At 34.6% G+C, this 21859-nt stretch overlaps 1 protein-coding gene across 1 annotated transcript in view; it reads left to right on the top strand.

Moving 5' to 3' along the window:
- The window catches only part of FSCB (fibrous sheath CABYR binding protein), a 4013-nt gene extending 3466 nt beyond the window's left edge, over window positions 1–547 (top strand). Inside the window, exon 2 of the mRNA XM_039856499.1 lies at window positions 17–547. Within this exon, the coding sequence (XP_039712433.1) occupies window positions 17–547 (531 nt within the window). The remainder of the gene's footprint in view (window positions 1–16) is intronic.
- The last annotated feature ends 21312 nt before the right edge of the window (window positions 548–21859 follow it).

Below are 21859 nucleotides of genomic sequence, written 5' to 3' on the forward strand. Positions count from 1 at the left end.
TCGGTCTCCACCAGCTGAAGTCTCTTCTGAAGTTCGACCTCCACCAGCTGAGGCCCCTTCTGAAGTTCGGCCTCCTCCAGCTGAGGCCCCTTCTGAAGTTCGGCCTCCACCAGCTGAGGCCCCTTCTGAAGTTCAGTCTCTACTAGTTGAGGAGACCCATGCAGAAGAGTTTCTTGCTGAACTTCAGCCTCCACCAACTGAAGAAAGTACTTCAAAAATGGCCCCTGTTGACAAACAACCTTCAGTATATGAAGAGACTTCTATTACACAAATCTTTATAAAAGATACTCCTGTTGAAGTCCAGCCTCCACCATCTAAACAAACCTCTGCAAATGAGGCTCTGGTAGAGAATGTGTCTACTGAATATCTAGCTCAACGTACAACAGATGTCCCAGTGGTAAAACTGGAATCAGTGACTTCAGGAAATTTGCCAAAATATGAAGTGCCTTTAGAACTGGATCCTGTTTCTGAAGATTTGTCTAATATCAAGAAAGAACAGGTTTCTACTATTGATATAGAGGGTGATGTCCACATAGAAACAAAATAGGGACCTCTTCCACAGCTGTAGTGTAGTCTTAACTAAGCTAGCTAGCAGAGGCTATGAGGTTCTTGATGTCTATAGGTAGAAAAGGATGGGCATTTGGAAAAATAGCTTGTGAACAGGGAAATGGAAGGAAATCCTCAAGACGTGGACTGCAGGTTGAAAGTGAACAATAAAACAAATGATTTACAATTACTTTGTTATTGTCATTCAATATAGAAGTGTATAAAATGCCTATTTTGAAATGAAGTAACTTTATGACTAAAATATTCTACATTAACCCCTGCTGACAAAGGTAAAGTATAGAGCCACATTTTTTCTTTTTTTTTTAGCTGTATTCTCTTTTTTCAGTTCTCTCATTATCTAAAATATTTCACATTAACCCCTGCTGACAAAGGTAAAGTATAGAGCCACATTTTTTCTTTTTTTTTTTAGCTGTATTCTCTTTTTTCAGTTCTCTCATTTACTTTAAATTCCTTGAGTTTTAGTCGCATACATTAAGTTATGTGGTGTTTTCTTCTTACAATTCATCATATCTCTTCTCTTTCCATTTGATTGCTTCTTGACAAACATGTCTTATTTTCATCCCTATCTTCTTGCATATTTGACATTTCAATGTCTGGATAGAGAAAATTATTTCCATTATAAAAAAATTTATTTCAATAAAGATAACCATGGATGAAGTATTAAAAAATGTGTGTAAGCATAAAGAAAATATACTTAGATGGCCTTTAGGGTATAGTCCTATTTAGTTTTAATTTTATTTCAACTTAGATGAGATGAGTCTTTTCAAAGCTTGCCTTATGTTTTTTGCATTCTGAACTTGCGAAGAAGAGAAACTTAAACTTGGATTACTGTACTATAAGCTATTGATATTTTTAAAGAGTAATTATGGATTATTCTAAGATGTCTGTTATTAAAAGACATCTTGATTTCTATGGTTATGACAACTTTTGGGTAATATTTTGTCTAGCTACAATTCAGTTGCAATGATGATGTGATAAAGTGCTTAAATGATAAAATGATTCTCTTAAACTTTTAATTTGTTAGGTCTATTTCTCTGTTTAGTGAAAAGTTTAAGTTGATGATTCCATATCTTGTTAAGTGTTGATGCCCTATAATTATTAGATTTTTCTCACATTGTTCATTACCTCTGTAACCAAGAATATGTGATATGTTAGTGAGTTTTTCAGAATTTTATGAAAATTTTTGTAAGCATGTTTGTCTTGATATCCACGGGGGACTGGTTTCAGGACCCCTCACAGATAACAAAATCCTGTGAATGCTCAAGTCCTTTATGTAAAATGTAGTACAATGCAAATAGTTGGCTCTCCATATCTGTGGGTTCCCAACTATAGATTGCAAATACTGTTTTTGATCACTGTTGGTTAAGTTTGCAGACGTAGAGCCCACAGATATAGAAGGTTGACTGTATGCTTTTTTTTTTTTTTTTTTACACTATGTGCTGGATTTAAAGTTAAGAAACATTCTAGACTTGAATGAAGGTTTTTATATTTTTCGATATTCCAAGTCATTTTTATTTTGTGTTCTTAGATACTTAATTAAAATCCAGTTATTTATTTTTCTAAATTTGAAAGTTTGTTTGTTTGTTTTTTCTATTTTAGGGATACTATTGTGGCTTCTTTTCTGTTTGTAAAACGTTATTTTGGATTTCTTTTTTTTTCTCCAGCTTTTTTGAGATATAACCAACATTACATTGTGAAGTTTAAGGTGTACAATGTGTTCATTTGATAACATGTAATATTGCAAAATAATTCTCACAATGAGGTTAGTTAACACATTCTTCACCTCACATAATTACAATTTTTTGGGGAGGAAAAGGTGATGATGAGACAATTTGGTACATTAGATGCCCAGAACTTACTCATTTTATAACTGGAAGTTGTACTCTTTAACCATTATCTCCCATTTCCTCTACCTCCTAGCCCCTAGGAACAGCCATTCTACTTTTTGTTTCTATGAGTTTGTAAATTCCACATATAAATGATATCATACAATATTTTTCTGATATCATACAATATTTACCTGACTTATTTCATTTAGCATAATGCCTTGAAGTTTCATCCATGTTGTCACCAATGGCAGTATTTTTTTTTTTAAATTATGGCTGAATAATGTATCATTGTGTATATATACACCACATCTTCTTTAATCGTTCATCTATTGTTGGTCATTTGGGTTGTTTTATATCTTGGCTATTACGAATCATGCTGTAATGAACATGGAAGTACGGATATCTCTCTGAGATAATAATTTTATTTTATTTGGATATGTATTCAGAAGTAGGATTGCTGGATCATATGGTAATTCCATTTTTAAGTTCTTGAGGAAGATTAATGCTATTTTCATAATGGCTGTACCAGTTTACATTCCCACCATCAGTGTTCAAAGGTTTTCATTTTTCCTTTCTAGCATCTGTTATTATTTAATAATAGACATCCTAACAAGTGAGACAATATCTTATTGTGGCTCCAATGTGCATTTCCCTGGTGATTAGTGACGTTGAGCACCTTTTCATGTACCTGTTGGCCATTCGTATGTCATCTTTGGAAAAATATTCACGTCTTTTTGTTCATTTAAATTGGGTTATTGGTTTTCTTGCTATTGATTTGTGTGAATTCTTTGTATATTTTGGATATTAACTCGTTATACAATATTGTTTGCAAATATTGTTTCTCTCATTTCATAAGTTGTGTTTTCATTTTGTTGATGGTTTCTTTTAATTGCTCAGAAGCTTAATTTGATGTAGTCCCACATGTTTGTTTCTGTTTTTGTTGTTGTTGTTGTTGTTGTTGTTTTTGCTTTTAGTGTCAAATCCAGAAAGATTGCCAAACCAATGTTAAGATACTTACTCCTTATTTTTTTCTTCTAGGAATTTTATGGTTTCAGGCCTTACAGTCAAGTTCTTAATCTACTTCGAGTTGATTTTTGTGTATGGTATACAATAAGGGTTCAGTTTCATTCTTTTGCATGTGATAAACCATTTTTTCCAGCACTATTTATTGAATAGACTATCTTTTCTCACTGTATTTTTTGTATCTTTGTTAAAAATTAATTCACTATATATGCGTGAATTCATTTCTGGGCTTTCTACTCGAATTGATCTATGCATCCATTTTGATATCAATAACATACTGTTCTAATTATTATAGCTTTGTAGTATAGTTGAAAGTCAGGAACTGTGATACTTACACCTTTATTTGTCTTTTTCAAAATTGCTTTGGCTCTTTGGGGTCATTCGTGGTTACACGTGAATTTTATTTTTTAATTTTTAAAAATATTTTTTAATTTTTAATTACTATTGACATACAATATTGCATTAATTTTAGGTGTACAACATAATGATTAGACATTTATATAACGTTCGAAGTTATCACCCCAGTAAATCTAGTACATATCTGACACCATATATAGTTATTATAATATTATTGACTATATTCTCTCTGCTGTACTTTATATCCCTATGACTATTTTGTAACTACCAATTTATACTTCTCAATCCCTTCTCCTTTTTCTTGACTTACAACCCTCTCTTATCTGGCAACCATCAAAATGTTCTCTGTATCTGTTTTTTTCTTTTTTGTATGCTTGTTTATTTGTTTTTTAGATTCCACATATAAGTGAAATCATATATAGTATTTGTCTTTCCCAATCTGATTGATTTCACTTAGCACAATACTTTCTAGGTCCATCCATGTTGTTGCAAATGGCAAGATTTCATTTTTTTTATGAATAATATTCTATTGCTTATATTTACCACTTTTTTATCCATTCATCTATTGATGGACACTTAAGTTGCTTCCATATCTTAGCTATTGTAAATAACACTGCGATGAACATAATAGTGCATATATCTTTTTAAATTAGTGTATTGGGTTTCTTTGGATAAATACCCAGAAGTGGCATTATTGGATCCTTCTTTGTCTATTGTTATCGACTTTGCTTTAAAGTCTATTTTTTTCTGATGTAAGTATTGCTACTTCAATTTTTTTTCTGTTTGCATAAAATATCTTTTTCTGTCCTTTAAATTATAGTCTGTGTGTCTTTCCATTTGAAGTGAGTCTCTTGTAGGCAGCATATGTAAGAGTCTTATTTTCTTATCCATTCAGCCACACCGTCTTTTGATTGGAGCATTTAATCCATTTAAATTTAGAGTAAGTGTTGATAGATATGTAGTTATTGCCATTTCATTATTCATATTTTTTATCTTTTTCTCCCTCCCTCCCCCCCTTTTTTTAAAAGAAGTCCCTTTAACATTTCTTGTAATACTGATATGAGGTGATGAACTCCATTAGCTTTTTCCTGTTTGGAAAGCTCGCTATCTTTTAATTCTAAATGAAAACTTTGCTGGGTAGAGTAATCTTCATTGTACGTCCCCACTTTTTATCACTCTGAATATTTTTTGCCAATCCCTTCCGGTCTGCAAATTTTCTTTTGAGAAATCAGTTGACAGTTTTATGGGAGATCCCTAGTAGGTAACTAACAGCTTTTCTCTTGCTGCATTTTAGACTCTCTCTTTGTCTTTAATCTTTGGTATTTTAATTATAATGTGTCTTGCGATGGGCCTCTTTGGTTTCATTTTGTCAGGACCCTTTGAGATTCCTGGACTTGTATGTCTATTTCCTTCATCAGGTTAGGAAAGTTTTCCATTATTATTTCTTCAAATAAGTTTTCAATTCCATGATCTTTCCATATGATGTAAATATTGGTATGCCTGATGTTGTCCCAGAGGTCCCTTAAACTATCCTCATTTGGGGGGATGTTTTTCCTGTTGTTATTCTTATTGGATGTTTTCTGCTACCTTATATTCCAAATCACTAACTCAATCATATACTTCATCTAATCTGTTGATTTCCTTTAATGTGTTCTTTATTTCAGACTTGTTCTTTTTTATGTTTTCTAACTTCATATTTTGTTTCCTATTTCTTTGCTGAAGTTCTCACTGAGATCCCGGAGCATCCTAATAACCAGGGTTTTGAACTCTGCATCTGGTAGATTGCTTCTCTCCATTTTATTTAGTTCTTTTTCTGGAGCTTTGTTTGTTCTTTAATTTGGGACATTTTTTTTTCTCCTCATTTTGGCTTCCTTCCTGTATTTGTTTCAATGTGTAAGGTAGAGCTGCTATGTCTCCTGGTCTTGGTAGAGTGGGCCTATGTAATAGGTATCCTTTGGGGTCCAGTGGCATAGTCTCCCTGGTCACTTGACCTAGGTGCTCCAAGAGTGTTCCTTGTATGGATTGTGTGTGTCCTTCTGTTATAATTGATCCTTGGTTGTTGTTTGCACTTCAGTGGGAGGAATTGACCATCAGGCTGATTGGTTGTGAAGACTGGCCATGACTACCGTGGATGAGCGGTTGTGCAGGGGCTAACCCTAGAGGTCAGGATTCGCTTTAGAAGACCTCTGGTGCCTACCAAGCCTGCCCTTTGGATATGTCATTTGTGCAGGTGGTTGGGTGGTGCTCTGGTGTGGTTTGAAGCTGATCACAGGATTTGTTGGTCTTGGGGCCTCTTGAGATAGGCTCTGGTGCAGGTCTCCAAGGGCTCCTTGGTATGAGCTACAAAGTGATCTATAGATGATTGCCACTTGTGCTGGGCTTAGAGGTCCCTGGGACAGGCTAAGTTGTGACCTGAGGCCAGCTGTCACTAGTGCTGGCTTGGGGCTAATTAGCAAGAGGTACGGGGTGTGCTGAATTAGATGCTGCTTGTTGAGGTTTGTGAACCTTTGAGAGGTTTTAGATAAGTCCACAGCATGAGCCAAGACAGGCTGTTTGTATGGAAAAGCTACTGGAAGAGGTTTGTGTGGACCTGCAAGTTGGGTGGGGCAGGGAGGGTCTCAGGAAATCCCCAGGGTGGGGCAAATAGTGTTACCCAGGTTGATGGAGACTCAGATATGGTACCTGCCTGCATGTGCTGGCTGGGTAGAGGGGAGGATTCAACAAAGGAACAATGGCATCTCCCCGCACTTCTGTCTGGGAGCAAGCTGCCCCTCCAGGTCTCATCCTGGAGCCAGACAATTCAGTTTCTCCTTGTATGTCTCTGGTACTGTTTGAGCTGCTTCCCCAGCTATGAAACTCAGAGCAAGTGAGCCTGTCAGTGAGTAAGTTTGTGTGTGGGCCCTTTAAGAGAGATGTCTGGCACTCTAGCAGGCCTTTGTCTCAGCTACAATCTCTGCTGGTTTTCACAGCCAGAAGTTATGTGGACTTCTCTTCCCAGTACTGGAACCTTGGACTGGGAGCCTGATGTCAGGGTAGAACTTCTCTCTCCTCAGGGGGAACTCAGAAGCTGAAGTTTCTTAATCACTACACTCTATGTGTGGGTCCAGCTCATTCTTTGCCTCTGCCCCTTCTATCAGTGTCCACATGGCTTCTTCTGTATGTCCTTAATTGTAAGACTTCTGTTCATCTAGAGTTCAGGCAGTTCTCAATGATGATTGTTCTGTAGTTATTTGTAATGTTGATGTGGTTTTGGGAGGATGCCAGCACAACATTTATCTACTCAGCTGTTTAGCCATATGAATTTTAAAATTGCTTTTTCTATTTCAATAAAAATGCCATTGGAATTTTGATAAGGACTGCATTCAATCTATAGATGGCTTTTAATAGTATGAATATTTTAACAATACTAATTTTTCCAATCCATGAAGATGGAATATCTTTTTATTTATTTGTATCATCTTTGTTTCATCAGTGTCATAATTTTCAGTGTATATATTTTTCATTTCATTGGTTAATTTGTTTCTTTGCATTTTATTGCTTTTGATGATATTATAAATGATCCCTTTTCAATAGTTTGTTCTTAATGTATAGAAACGCAAATGATTAAAGTATGTTCATTTTATATCCTCCAACTTTACTGAATTTGTTTATTCTAACAGCTTTTATTGTGGAAGTTTTAGGATATTTTGTATAAAATAATATTATTTGCAAACAGAGATAGTTTTACTTCTTCTATTTCAATTTGGATGCCTTTTATAACTTTTTTTTTTTTTTTACCTAATTGCTCTGGCTTGGATTTGCAGTACTATATTGAGTAAAAGTGGCAAGCGTAGGTATTTCTGTATTATTTCTGATCTTAGAGAAAAAGCATCTAGCTTTTTACCTTTGAATATGAGGGCTTGTCATATATAGACTTTCTTATGATAAAGAATGTTCCTTCTGTACATAATTTGCTGAGATTTTTTTTTATCATGAAAGGGTGTTGAATTTGTTAAATGCTTTTTCTGCATTTACTGAGATGATCATATGATTAACAACTGCTTCTTTGTTATAGTCCTCTGGGACTCATGAATACAAACCTTGTTAACTTTCAGAGCTATGCAATTTGAAGGCTCAAACTTCAGGTGGCAGCCTTAAAAGTTGGGACACTAGCTGTGTGATGCAAACCCTTCACTCTTTAGGAAAAAGCTGAGATTTGGCATTCTTCTTCTGATTATGTGGCACTGTGTCTGGGGATAGGATTTACGGCAAGAGTATATCTCAGACTTTCCTACCTATATCAAGTATTTTCTGATTCACCTGATTTGTAGGAGTTGCTCAGCTAGTTTCTGAATTTCTCTCAGAGGGAATTGCTCTACATGTTGCCGTTTACTTGGTGCATCTGTGGGAGGAGGAAAATTCAAGAACTTCTATGTCACCACCAAGTGGGACTTTTACTGAGGAAAATTTCTATGGGAAAGTTTTTTAACTGAAAATTCTATTTCTTTAATAGGTATAGATCTATTTGTGTTATCTGTTATAACGTTGTGTTTTTTTTTTTTTTTTTTTACTTCTGTACAATCTGTGATGATATTCTTTCTCTGATTATGGTATGATCATTGGTCCCTTATGCCAATACTGATAACTGGTGTCTTCTCTCTCTATCTCTTTCTCTCTATCTCTTTCATTTTTCCTAAATTGGTCTGGCTTGAGGTTTATCAATTTTATTGATCTTCTCAAAGAATCAGCTCTTGGTTCCATTGCTTTATCTATTTTTTTCTTATTTCGTTGATGTCTGCTCTCATCTTTATTATTTCTATTTTTCTGCTTCTACTTCCTATGTAGTCTTTTTCTAGTTTTTTTTTCAGAGAAAATATAATGACATTGATTTAGTCTTTACTTCTTTTTTAATATGTTCCTTTAGTGTTGTACATTTCTTTCTGAGCACTGTTTTAGTGTATTTTATAAATTCCAATACTTTGTGCTTTTATTGTCATTTAGTTTAAATATTTTGTAATTTTGTTTTTGATTTATTTTTGACATATGAATTACTAAACAGTATGTTATTTGATTTTCAAATATTTGAAAATTTTCAAGACTTCTTTTTGCTATGGATTTTTCATTTAATTTTTTCTTACATACTTCATTTAATTTGATGTTTTTAATTTATTGAGACTTGTTTTATGGCCCAGCATATGACCATCTTGGTAAATGTCCTATGTTCTAAAATATTCTGTTATCTTTGGTTGGAGGATTCTATAAATGTTTTAGAATCAACAATTACTTAAAAGTGTTGTTCAGTTCTTCTATATCATTACTAATTTTCTATCTACCTGGTCTAGAGATTATTGAGAGAGATATGTTGAAATCCATTATCGTAATTGTGTATTCATCTACTTCTCTTTGAAGTTCAACAAGTTTTAACTTCATGTGTTTTGAAGCTTTGCTATGAGCTAAAGAAATGTTTAGAATTATTGTCTTCTTGATACAGAGCGCTTTTTGTTCCTGGTAATAGCCTTCCTTTCCTCAGGAACCTTGTCATTTGTCTAGTTTAGGTCCTTAATATCTTTTGCATTGCTTATTGTGGCCATTGCTGTTTTTCCTATTTTAGTCTTTCTTCTTCTAAATCGCCTTTCTTATAATTTCTAGAGTTATTTTTATTTGTGTATTTTAATTAAATTTATTGGAGTGACATTGGTTAATAAAATTATATAGGTTTCAAGTGTACGATTCAATAATTTGTCATCTGTATATTGTATTGTGTGTTCACCACCCGAAGTTGAATTTCCTCCCATCACCATATATTTGACCCCCTTTACCCTTATCTACCTCCAGAGTTATTTTTAAAAACACAAATCTGCTCATGCAGTCACTTACTTACAGAATAAAACCTATATTCCTTAAAGTGATAGTCATGGCTCTTTACAATCTAATGTAAACTACTTTATATCACATTCATTAAATATAGGATGGTGGTATAAAGTAGAAGTTATAAGCTTGTGACAGTTTCCAAATCCTAACTCCATTATTTATGAGATGTTTGGCTAGTTCAGGTTAAACTCCCTGTGCCTCAGTTTACTCATCTGAAAAATAGGCATAACAAGGACAATACCTAACCAATAGGACTACTATGAGTAACAAAATAGTTAATCCATATTAAGTTCTTTGGATAGCAAAGTTCACTTTAAGTTCACTGTAAGCAACAAATGCTGGATCTGGCTCTCATTATTATAACTTGAATACTTGCTTTCTTGTGACTTTTATTTTATTTTATTTTATTTGGCATTTTAGTTATTGCCTTTTTTGGCAATGATTGTCATACTACAATACCTCTTTTTTAGTTCAGCAGGCAGTCACCCTACTTTGATTTAGCACTCAGGTACTGCCTTACTTTTGTGGGCCGCAGTTCCAATGAAATTTTAATTTTCCAAGACTTTTTGTTTCTGTTTTGGTCTGCTATTTACCTTGGAACTCTCACTGATTCCTGTTGGTGTCACCTGAGGGGGCAAAAGGAGATTCCTCTGGCTAGGATGTCTGGTGCCTTTGGGTCGGGGGTGGGTAGTTTCATTCCCACTCAGAAGAAAAGGCTTCCCTGACAGGCAATTATATGGCATAATCCCCCTGCTGGTGTCTACAGCCACCCTGTGCCTTCTTTTGAGGAATGGGGTATCGCAGGCCCTTTGGGACAAAGAGGCTTCCAGGCTAGGCATTATCGTGATGAGATTTCCTTTTATTAGTTCTACTAGTGTCTCCAGGTGGAGAAATGTGGGGAGGTCTCAGGTCTGGCTGGGAAGGAGGGCACTTATCTGGTTTTGTATTATCAGTGGGGTTCTTGGTTGATCTTCCTTGGAGGTGCTTACTGGGCTTGACTGGTATTTTTTTTTATTATATTAAAAAAATTTTGATTATAGTTGACATACAATAATACATTAGTTTCAATTATACAATATATTAATTAGACCTATAACTTACAAAATAATCACCCTGATTAATCTAGTACCCCTCTAGTACATAGTTATTCTAATAGTACTGACTATATTCCTTATGCTATACTTTACATTCCTATGACTATTTTGCAACTATCAATTTATACTTAATCTTTTTTTGACCAACCCCTATTCTCCCTTCAACTTGGCAACCATCAAATTGTCCTCTGTAACTGAGTTTGTTTCCTTTTTATTTATTTGTTTCATTCTTTAGATTCCACATATAAGTGAAATCATATGGCATTTGTCTTTCTCTGTCTGAGTTACTCCACTTAGCACAATACCCTCTAGATCCATCCATGTAAATGAAGATGGCAAGATTTTATTTTATTTTTTTATGGCTGAATAAATTTCATTGTATATACATATTCATTCACTGATGGACATGCACAGGCTTGCCTGGTCTCAATGGCAAAACTCTTGTATAATCCACAGAAGAAAGAATTCTACCTGGGCTGCCTTCTGTTGCTACGTTGAGTGTTGGGGAACAGTGGGTCTGAGTCACCATATTTGATAGAGCAAGGGGCTATGAGATGATCTACTAGTATGTTTGTTCTCTAGTCCTGAGGTCTCTAAGCAATTTGTTTTCCACTTTTCACCTTTCAGTGTTCTCTGGTTGGTTACTTCTTGCATGATTTCCAGGGTTTATAGCTGTGCTTAGCAGAGTGGAACAGAAATGAAATGAATATATGCTGTCTTGTCAGGACTGGAAGTCTCATTTTCCTCATTTGGCATAACTATTAACTATTATAGTTATAGTTAATAGTTATAGTTAATAGTTATAAAGACCATGCCAAATGAGTTCCTATTTATTCTTCAAGTCTTCTCCATGAGAACTTTCTTGAATCTCATGCTCACTCTCTTACATATCTACTCACTAACAAGCTTCTGTTTCTGTAGATTATACATCCATTATTGTTATTGTGAATAAATTCTTTGGTCCTATCAAAGGCCAGTCCATTTCTGGGGAGGCCAGATTCAAGTAGGCCCTTCCTGCCTACGTGAGGATACAGATTTGGCGAATCTCTTCTTTTCCTCCTGTAACATCAATTTGTCATCAAATTCCATCAAAGTTTCTCTTTCTACTCATTCTTATTAGCTTTCAAACATGATTTTTATTTTTACACGTCTTAAACTAACAAGCAAATAAACAGATATTCTCTTCATACTTTCTCTATCAGCTACTGTTTCATTTTTTGGCTTCCTTGACAGGAAAACTCGAAGTAATTTTCTCACTATAATTAATGCCTTTCTGCCCATTCTCTTTTTAACCTGTTTCAGTGAGGCTTTCACTCCCACTCCTCCTCTGAAACTGCTCTTGTAGAGGTCCATTGTAATCACTGCCTAAATCAATAGGTAATCATCCTCATCTTATTTAGCCCAATAACATCATTTAATTGTGGATAGACGCTCTCTCTTCCTTGATATGGTTTCCCTCTTTGCTTCTGGGATACTTTTCTCCTACCTTATTGGCTGATTGTTCTCAATCTTCTTTGCTGTTTTCTCCTCATCTCCAAGCCTCCTAATGCTGGAGAACCCCCGGGTTCTGTTCCTACATCTCCTTTTCTCTTTTTCCCACTATTTACATTCACTTCCTTGGTAAGCTCATTTAATCTTGTGTCGCAAATACCATCTTTATTATCTGATGATTTACATCTCCCCAGTCAGAACTCTCAGATATGCTACTCAAAACCTTCACTTTGACTGATAGACGTCTTTCCACTGCAAAGGTGCTACAATTTTGAAATAGCTAGAATGTTGTTTTTCTTCTCCATTAATATTTCTTTATTTGTACCTGAGACAACAAAGCCAATTTTGAGAAAATAACTGGATATAAAAGAAAAGAATACTGATGGTGGCACGTTGCATCCCAAGAAGTGCAGCTCTACAAGAAAAGACAGGAGAAAAGGATGAAGAGAAGAAGTGGAAAGAAGGTTTTTGCTTTGAGCATATTTTGATATTATCAAAATGTGCTCTATTATTTTAAAGTGTCATGTAGATAAGTGGGGGAAGGTGGTTGGGTAGAATTTTTATCACCTTCATCAGAACTCTAAGAACCAGCCTTTAAAAAGATAACTTGAAGTTATTCTTTAGGTGATAAGAGATTAGATATAATGGTCCAAGACCATCAACCAGATATAATTCTCAGATTGCCCAGATCATCCCAAGATCTCTTTATGAAGCCAACTACACAAATTGAACTGGCAAAACTAACCACAGATCTGAGAATGTGAAGGTGTTGGTATTTCCCTTCACAATAACATATGAATGAAAAAATTTTAATTTAATTATAAATCTTTGGTTATTGAAACGACCCTTTAATTTGATGTAAGACATTTTTTTAAAATGCTTTTTTTTATGTTATGTTTCATCATAGGACTCACATGTTCAATCCCACTTATGCCTAGAAAAAAGAATGAAGAAATTGTTGTATGGTTTTGATAGCTAATATTATTGTTTATTTTGTTAGGCTATAGTGCCAACTTATTTAATGAAATACTTTCCTAAATGTTGTTGTGATGGTATTTTGTAGATGTAGATAATAGCTACAATAAGTTGACTTTAAATAAGATAAAGTACCCCTGATAATGTGGGTAAAGATAAAGTACCCCTGATAATATGGGTAAATCTTAAATTTGGGTACTTTATCTTATTTAAAGTCAACTTATTGTAGCTATTATCCACATTCACATCTAATATCAGTTGAAGGGCTTAAGAGCAAAAATATTGGTTTTCTGATGAGAAAATTCTTTCTTAAGATTGAAATTTCAATGCCTTCCTGAGTTTCTAACCTGCTAACCTATGCCTATGCTATGGATTTTGGACTTGCCAGCCCCCACAATAACGGGAGCCAGTTCCTTAAAATACATCTCTTTACACATATTTTACATATATGATGTATATATATTTATGATACTATATATCTCCTATTGGTTCGGTTTCTCTGGAGAACCTTCACTAATATAATGGTTATCTTTGTGTTTAGGATTATGGGAATTTTTACTTTTTACTTTTCTATTTACCTCATTGTCCTTAATGAACATGTGTTTAACAGAACAAGAAGTAGGTTTGACATATGTCTCATTATTTAGAAACTGTTAAAAAAATTTCTGAAAATTAGACTGCAAAATTAAAGGGACAATATGAGAAACTGCAACTTTTGGCATTGCTAGAAAGATTTTTGCATACAAATTTGGACCAGCTCAAATTATGTATTTGGAGTTTCAAACAAATCTTGATATTTTCCCCTTAAATCTTGTTTTAAAATGTCACTGTGGGAATTGAATATCAGAAAGACTCTATGGTTCTGGATGAGAACTGGCACAGAGACAAAAAAAAAAAAGGAACAAATGAAAGCAAGTCATATAGTATCCAAATAATATCACAGATTAAATCACATTACCACATTACTGGCTCGTTTCCTTCACTGATGAAGTTTCTGAACTAGCAGATTAGGAAAATATGTTAGCGTATCCTGACTTTAGGATATTTCTACTGATCAGTGGAAAATATGGGGATCTGTGGATCCCCATATTTGGATATGACTGCATTTAGTTGTTGAGTTATTGAACCCACATGATAAAGTCTTTAATTAATGCACTGTTATTGTGGGGGAAATGGAAATGGATTTGAGATTTATTACGGAGACACAAATAATGGTACTCACTGACTGCATGTCAATCTCAGTGGAGAAAAGAACATTTCATGATTCCCAGTTTGGACATCTAGATATATGTGTATTTCATTTACTAAAATGGGAAAATAAACACAGAAATAAATGTTGGGGAAGAGAAGTTAGAGATAACCATTTTAAGTTTGGATAGTCTGAGTTTTAGACACTGATGAGACGCCTAGATGGAGATATTTGGTAGGCAGCAAAAAATGTTTTCTATAGCTCAGGAAATACCCAAATGTCCCATGTGATGAGTGTCAGTCACATTTAGGTCTAAATAAGTGTCACTAATTTATAGTAAAGAAAGGAGTAATTAGATATCTCTGGGATAACACATTATTGAAGAATAGTTTTTAAAAAGGAGCGAATGAGTATATTCATATGGTAAGGAGGAGATGCTGGTAGGTAGAAATATATTAAAGCTATGACAGAGGGCATAAGAAAAAGAAAAAAGCTATATCAGAGGGCATAATGAAAAAGAATAACTGAGAGAATGATATTCAGAACACCTGATTAATGTAAAGCAGGACTTCTTTCTCTAAGATTAGAATAAGTAAGAAATAAGAAGAGATGCTGGGGAGAAAGGAGATAAAGCAGCAGGCCTGTAATTTATTTCTGCCCTGATTACCAGGGCAATGCTTCTGAGGGAAAGAAAAAGCAGATGACTCAGTCTCATCTCCATGTAAAATATGGTAACTTCTCCTTTGTATAAATAGACTAATGATATTTGTCAGAAGGAGAGTCCTGATCTATGGAAAGTTTTTCTAGGCTACCTTGGCATAGAATTGCATATGAAAATACATCTAGGATTTGTGGGTTTATGATGCACAACTCACAAAATATGTCAATTTTGGGGGGTAGAAAATGGAGATATTTCATAATTGAACCCTCTTGATTGTGAAAGGCGAGCCACAAACCTCACTAAGAGTCCTCATCTGTTCTGGATCAGAAGGCTCCTGTCCAATGTGGAGAGAAAGGACCTGGGAAGCCACACAGGGTGTTCCAGACTTCTTCCTCTTTGTGCCTCTTGATTGCTTATGTGCTTGACGTTATTGCTAAAAATTAATACTAGGTAAGGTCTTTAATATGTATGGTTCTAATTTGGTAATTTGATACTATGTGTTGTGTGAGATATTAATTTGATGAGTTGGGGGACACAGTAGGTCTGTATGGATTAGGAGTATAGTTAACAGCTAAGAGTAAGGAGTTTGGAGGTGGGTCTTAAATGGAATGTTAAATAAAGATTTTGACTAGTATGTATGGAGGAATGGAAGAAGAACTTGACAAGGAGAACGTGAAATAACTGCAAAGAGGGATTGAGATCTAGCTGAGATAAAGTCAATGTGATATACAGATGGGATAGTTTTCACTAAGGGAAACAAAGTATCTAGAATGTGAAGGAAGTGCCTGCCCTGTTCCACTCTGCTCTAAAAAGCTGCATTTCTTCTGGGCTCTGATACTGTAACTAGAAACCATTTATTTATGGAAGACCAAGCAGATGTTAGGAACTTGGCTCAATATTATGTCATATGTTGAAGAGTGGAAAGATTGGAGACACTTGGCTACGAAAAAAGACTTCCAGAACAGGCCTTAGATAATTGAACTAAAACCAACGGTTGGAAGTTATGGGGAACTATTTTCTGACTATTTATTTATTTATTTATTCATTCATTCATTCATTCATTCATTCACTTATTTTTTCAGATAACATAATGATGTTTATTCTACAGAATGTTTTTAATTTTCAATTTGGCAGTCATCAGTCCAGTAGTCATAATAACTGCTTTCTTGTTATCCTTGCGAATGGTTCTTTGGGTTACGGGCTTGCAGCTCCAACTCCATTTTATTTTATTTTATTTTATTATTTTATTTTATTTTATTTTTAATTTTTATTATTGTGACATTGGTTAACAAAATCCAGTAAATTTCAGGTGTAACCATTTTATGACAATTTAATGAGGCATTTTAAAAAGCTGACCGAAGACAGAAAAAACAATCTTAATCTAGAGATTCCTTCCCACTCGCACCAGAGATTGTAATGCAGCAGAGCTGAAGTGAAGCCCAAGAATATGCATTTTTTAAAAAACCTTCTGAGGATAACCTGTCATGTAGCCAGATTTGGGACCACAGAGCTGATTAGTGTAGTAAGTATTTGATCTTCTGGTGATTGAATTAGATGATAGCTTAGATCCTGAAATTGTATGCGTCTGCAGTTGATTACATACTAGAGACCAGCAGCAATTGTTTTTAATAAGTGCTGTCCCTTTATTCAGGTTTTTCTATATAGCTTTATGCAACAGTTAGCGTCTCGATGATTAGTTTACTTTCTGTGACTGCCCAACACTTAACCTACATATTGCTTAAGAAATATGACTCAGTTATGAGATTTTAATTATATTGTGAGAAGCCTGACACAAATGAACTGTCTAGATATTCATCACTGCCGAGCTATATCTGAAGTGCTTGAGTCAAATATTAGCAGGAGTGTATTTCAAGGCTGAGTTCTTGTGCCCACGAGTAATGAGGTCACCTGGGAATTATAATTTTGGAGGGCTTCCCCTCTACCAGAGAGTGGAGCATGTCACACTGTCTCTATTGACTTTTATGTTAATGTTCACAAATCTGGACATAGAATCCAAAGCTGTGGCTGATAAAATTCTTTCTCTGCAATATCCATGGAAAAGGCAGGTTACTAATGACACTTCTTTCTACAAAGTAGTTTCAACAGTTCTAGGGGCAACATCTCCACAGACAGGAGTGAGGTCAAGCATTTCCTCCTATGGTATCTTATCAGACTTTTGACTTTTTTTTATAATCAAATATATAATGGTCCCTGGTCCTCTGGGGCCCTGATAAACTGAATTTAGCTTTTAATATTATTTTTTCTTTTAGTCATATTATCTTTATGAAAGGATACCATTCTCTCTACAAACCATGATCACAGACCTAAATTTTTAAGATACCCTCCTGTGCAGTGTTTCCCAACATGCCTGAAGATAAGGGTCCTCTAAGGACACTTGTTAAAAAGAGAACTTCTTAGGTCTTACCTCTAGAAATTCTGATTTAGTAACTCCAGGGTAACCTTGATAATCTATATTTTTAACAAGGACTCCACATGACTCTATAGCAGTTTCCAAAGGTGGCTTCTAATTAGAATCATCTGGAGAGTAATTACACATGGAGATTCTTAGATTTCAACCTATACATTTTGACTAAGAATCTCTGAAAGAGGAACTTGAGAAATCTGTATTTCAGGTTTCTCAAGGGATACTCATGTGTAACCCCTATGAAGCTTAAATACCTCAGTATTTTACTTCACCTTAGGGAGAGTATCTGATTTGGGCCTGTGGGTATGATTGCCCCATTAAACAGGGAAAGAATAGTGATATATTCAGAAAGAACCAAGATGAAATCCTCTTATACTGATCTCAGGGACAAAAATTGAGTCCAACTGAACTTAAACATTTTTAGAACAGGATTTTTCAACTTCAGCACTATTGGCGTTTGAGGCCGGACAATTTTTTTTTTTCCTGTGGGAAGCTTTCCTGTGCATCGTAGGATGCTTATCATCTCTGGTTTCTACCCACTAGATGCCAGTAGCACTCTTCCTCCTAGTCATTATAACAATAAAAACAACAAAAAGTCTCTAGATGTGACCAATGTCCCTGGGGGCCAAAATTATACTCAGTTGAATACCACTTCTGTAGAGAAATGATAGATCACTAATTGTAATTTAATGAAACTTAATTTTTTTATATAGTATAAATAAAAAGAGCTGCAGTAATCACCAGGGCTTTTATCCTGTTGCCTCTCTACACATTCTAGGATGTGCTATAGACTCCTGAGCTGGATATAAATGCTTTCTAAATACAGAAAGGAGGCAGATGGAATATTGTTTCTTAAATTTAAAAGGTCTGTCAGGTGTTGTAGGACTCTGGCCTGGATATTGCAGTTTAGACCAATTCATCATAATTTTATGGACAGACAAAAACTTGATAGCATGGAAACTTGGAATATTTGTGTAGATTCCTACGAGCATGGCCTTCAGACAAAATTAGGGAACCATATCTATCTTCAAGTAAATAAGCATCATGGAGGGAATATTCTTAATTAGAAAACTTCCAATTATAATAAAAATCTATGATTGGTAGAACAACAATCTTTAAAAAAGTTTCAGTGATTTGCTTATTTTATCTCTTTTTTTGAAGACTTTACCACAAGTGGTAAATTCTGAGTCAAAAATTGTCATTTTTATGACTATAAGAGATATGACATGATATTCTTTTACTCAGAGTTAGTAAACTATGAGGTTTGAAGGCACAGTTTCTAAGACTCCTCTCACTGCTAACACCAGTGTCGAGTTTGGGAGTCTCTCAAAACCATTTCCGTTTTGATAACTTACTAAAAGAAGTCACAGAACTCACTGAAAACTATATTCAACGGTTATGGCTTTTTGTAGGTAAAGGATATAACAAAGGAAAAGATCCATTGGGCAGAGTCTGGGTGGATTCCAAATGTGAAGCCTCCTTTGTCCTTAGGATCTGTTATCCTGCTAGAACTGGTATGTGACAATAGACACGGAGTATTGCCAACCAGGAGGCTTATTCAAGTCTCGATATTCAGAATTTTTATTGGGGGCTCCATTATATAGACATGATTAATTGATTGGTTGCCTGTGATTGATCTCAGATGCTAGGTTGCAGATATCTATTGCTAAAACATGGTTGGTCTTTCTAGAATAGGCAGTCCCCACCCTAGGACTGTTGAGTGTAGCCAGCTTCACCTTAAGATCTGGTGTATCCAGCCAGCCTTTACCCTAAATAAAGACACTCCTTTGAGTTATGATATAGATTGCATTCTAAAACTCGAGGGCAAAGGTCAGGCTTCTCTTTGGGCAAACCCAAATTCTTTGCTACACATATTTGAGCAATGGAATCCTACGTATAGAGCCTGAGTTTGACATATATATGTATAAATTATTGAGGATTCACTATGCTTCAGATATTTTCTCATGTACTATTTCTTTAAATCCTCACATCAATTTATAATATAAGCAATAGTATCAGAAGGGCACAAGTGCAATAGTTTAATCTTATATATTGTATTATTATTTCTATTTTAAATTTTTAAAATTTAAACTTTAAAGTCCTGTTTAGATAGTGGTAGAATCTGCCTATCATTATGCAACATATGATTTGTTAGACCAAATATTAGACATATGACTTGATCTTCCATTTCCTAAAACTAGTGTTTCTCCTCTCCCATTCTTCACTTAAATTATAAAGTTTTTAAAAATATATATTTAAATTTAACTTAAAATTTTAAATTACCATTAAGTAACCTGATCCAAATGACAAAGCTAGTACTTAGTAAGCCAGAATGTAAGCCTAGCTTTTTAGATCCCATGATTTCTCATTATTCCAAAGTTGTATGATGTCATGAAAGATAGTATTCACAGGGCCCTGGAATTGGCTTAGATCATATAAATAGCCTTTGGAAGATATTTTCAATTATCTGTAAGCACTCAATAGATGCTTAGTAAGGCTTCTAGTAGTCTGACATGATAAAGGAAATTGAGAAGTATGTTTTTGTACCTAAAATGAAAGTCTATGTGGCAAAACAGAACATTTATTTCAGCCATTGCCCAGGCCTATGTAATTTTGGTTCATGATTTTCTTGTTCATTGAATAGACTGCTTTGCCATCTCGGAGTCTGAATAAAATTTGGGTTGTGATGGTCCACTTTACAAAAGAGCACAGTCTTACTGACTTCTTAACTGCCAGGAATATATTTTCATACTTCCACTGACTCCTAATGCTCTTAGCATTAGGAGCGTTAACCTACTTTACATCAATATTATAGAGCGTTTCTTCTAAATCTAAAATGTTAATAGAACTTAGAAATTATTTGTGACTTAAAAAAAAAAACTTGTCCTACTATTTAAATGTTAATAAAATTTTCCTATTGCTCAACAGACCAAAATCTATTACATTTTTCAAGATCATTGCCTTCCTCTACTATCCCCCACTTATCTACTTTGCAATTCTGTAGTTAAAATTATTAAAATTATTATGACTTAGTTCTAGTAGCTGTTGAGTGACTTGAAAAATTTTAAGACATTCACAAAAGTTTATTAATGGGCAGATAACCGCTCCAGATAAAGTTAAAAAGAAAACAAACAAACATATCACCCTGGTCCACAAGTATCAAAGATCATAAACAATACTGTTGAAAACCTTCCTGGTGGGATTTGAATGGGGCCTCTTTGAAGCGTTAATTTTGCGAGCTTCATTTCTCATAGCCTCTTTAAGAAATAGCTTTCTCAGATAAACAGCGCTTGTTGAACACTGCCACAGGCAAAAGGAATATGTTAGGCATCGAAATATTAAGATAGTAATAATAATACCTATGTCATATAATTCTTTGCATTTTTTAGAATGTTTTCAAATATATCTAATCGACAAGAAATAATAATAATTGTCAGTCTCAATTTTTAGCTGCTTGTCTTTGATGCCTTGTTCAGTGTCCTGTGGTTGTTTCAACATAGGAACATTTTAGAGAAAAATGTGTTTGGCTTCCTGAAGTGATATTTATTGTGCTTTCACTACCAGAGGACTTGTACTTTGTAACCTAAATCACAAAGTTTTCCTGAGGTTCATTGTCTCTTACCTGTAAGGAAGAAATGAAGAAAGAAAGGAAGAAAGAAATATATAATCAACAATATCAGTGATAAGATGAAGGTAAGAAGTCAGGATAGAATCCTACCTTTAGCAATAGTTTTTAAATTCTGGTTCAAGAATCAGATTTATTTAAATTATATTGAGTGCTTATCAAAAAATAGAATTACCAGAGATGGGACTCAGCAAATTTTTTGTTGAACAAGTGGCTCCAAGTGATTCCCCTGTGCATGCAGTTTTCAAACCACTGCCTTAGCGAATCAAATAATGCGAAAATTCTTTTTAGGAGGTTAGTATCCACATATAGTGAAGAGCATAAGTTAGGAGGTGGCCAATATAGGAATTGGAATTATAGACATTAGGAGGTATAGAACATGGAGGTCACTTCCGCTGAAATCGAGAGCATCCAAAAAGAGATATATACTTCTTACACAACAGATTAGCATTAGCTAGAAGAAAAAATTGACAGATTCACATGGCATAGTCAGAAATTTCCCTATTGTTTATATGGATATGGAACATAGGGCAAGAGCTTCAGTTTTTTAGGACTCATGGTTGACTGGAGATCTTGAGAAAATTGATCCTGTGAGACACTGAGAAACTGCGGAATATCATTGAGCTTCCAGAGACTGTATAATAATGTAGGAAATTTGGGTAACGTGATATGCCGATTGTAGATCATATGACTTTATATGCTTTTCTCCCTGTTTTAATTTTAACTGATGAAATTAAATTGCGTTTGAATGTACAATTGCTAGGGTCTATTAG

The sequence above is a fragment of the Pteropus medius genome, unplaced genomic scaffold (genome assembly GCF_902729225.1).
Source record: "Pteropus medius unplaced genomic scaffold, Ma_sr-lr_union100, whole genome shotgun sequence".
Classification (NCBI taxonomy): domain Eukaryota; kingdom Metazoa; phylum Chordata; class Mammalia; order Chiroptera; family Pteropodidae; genus Pteropus; species Pteropus medius.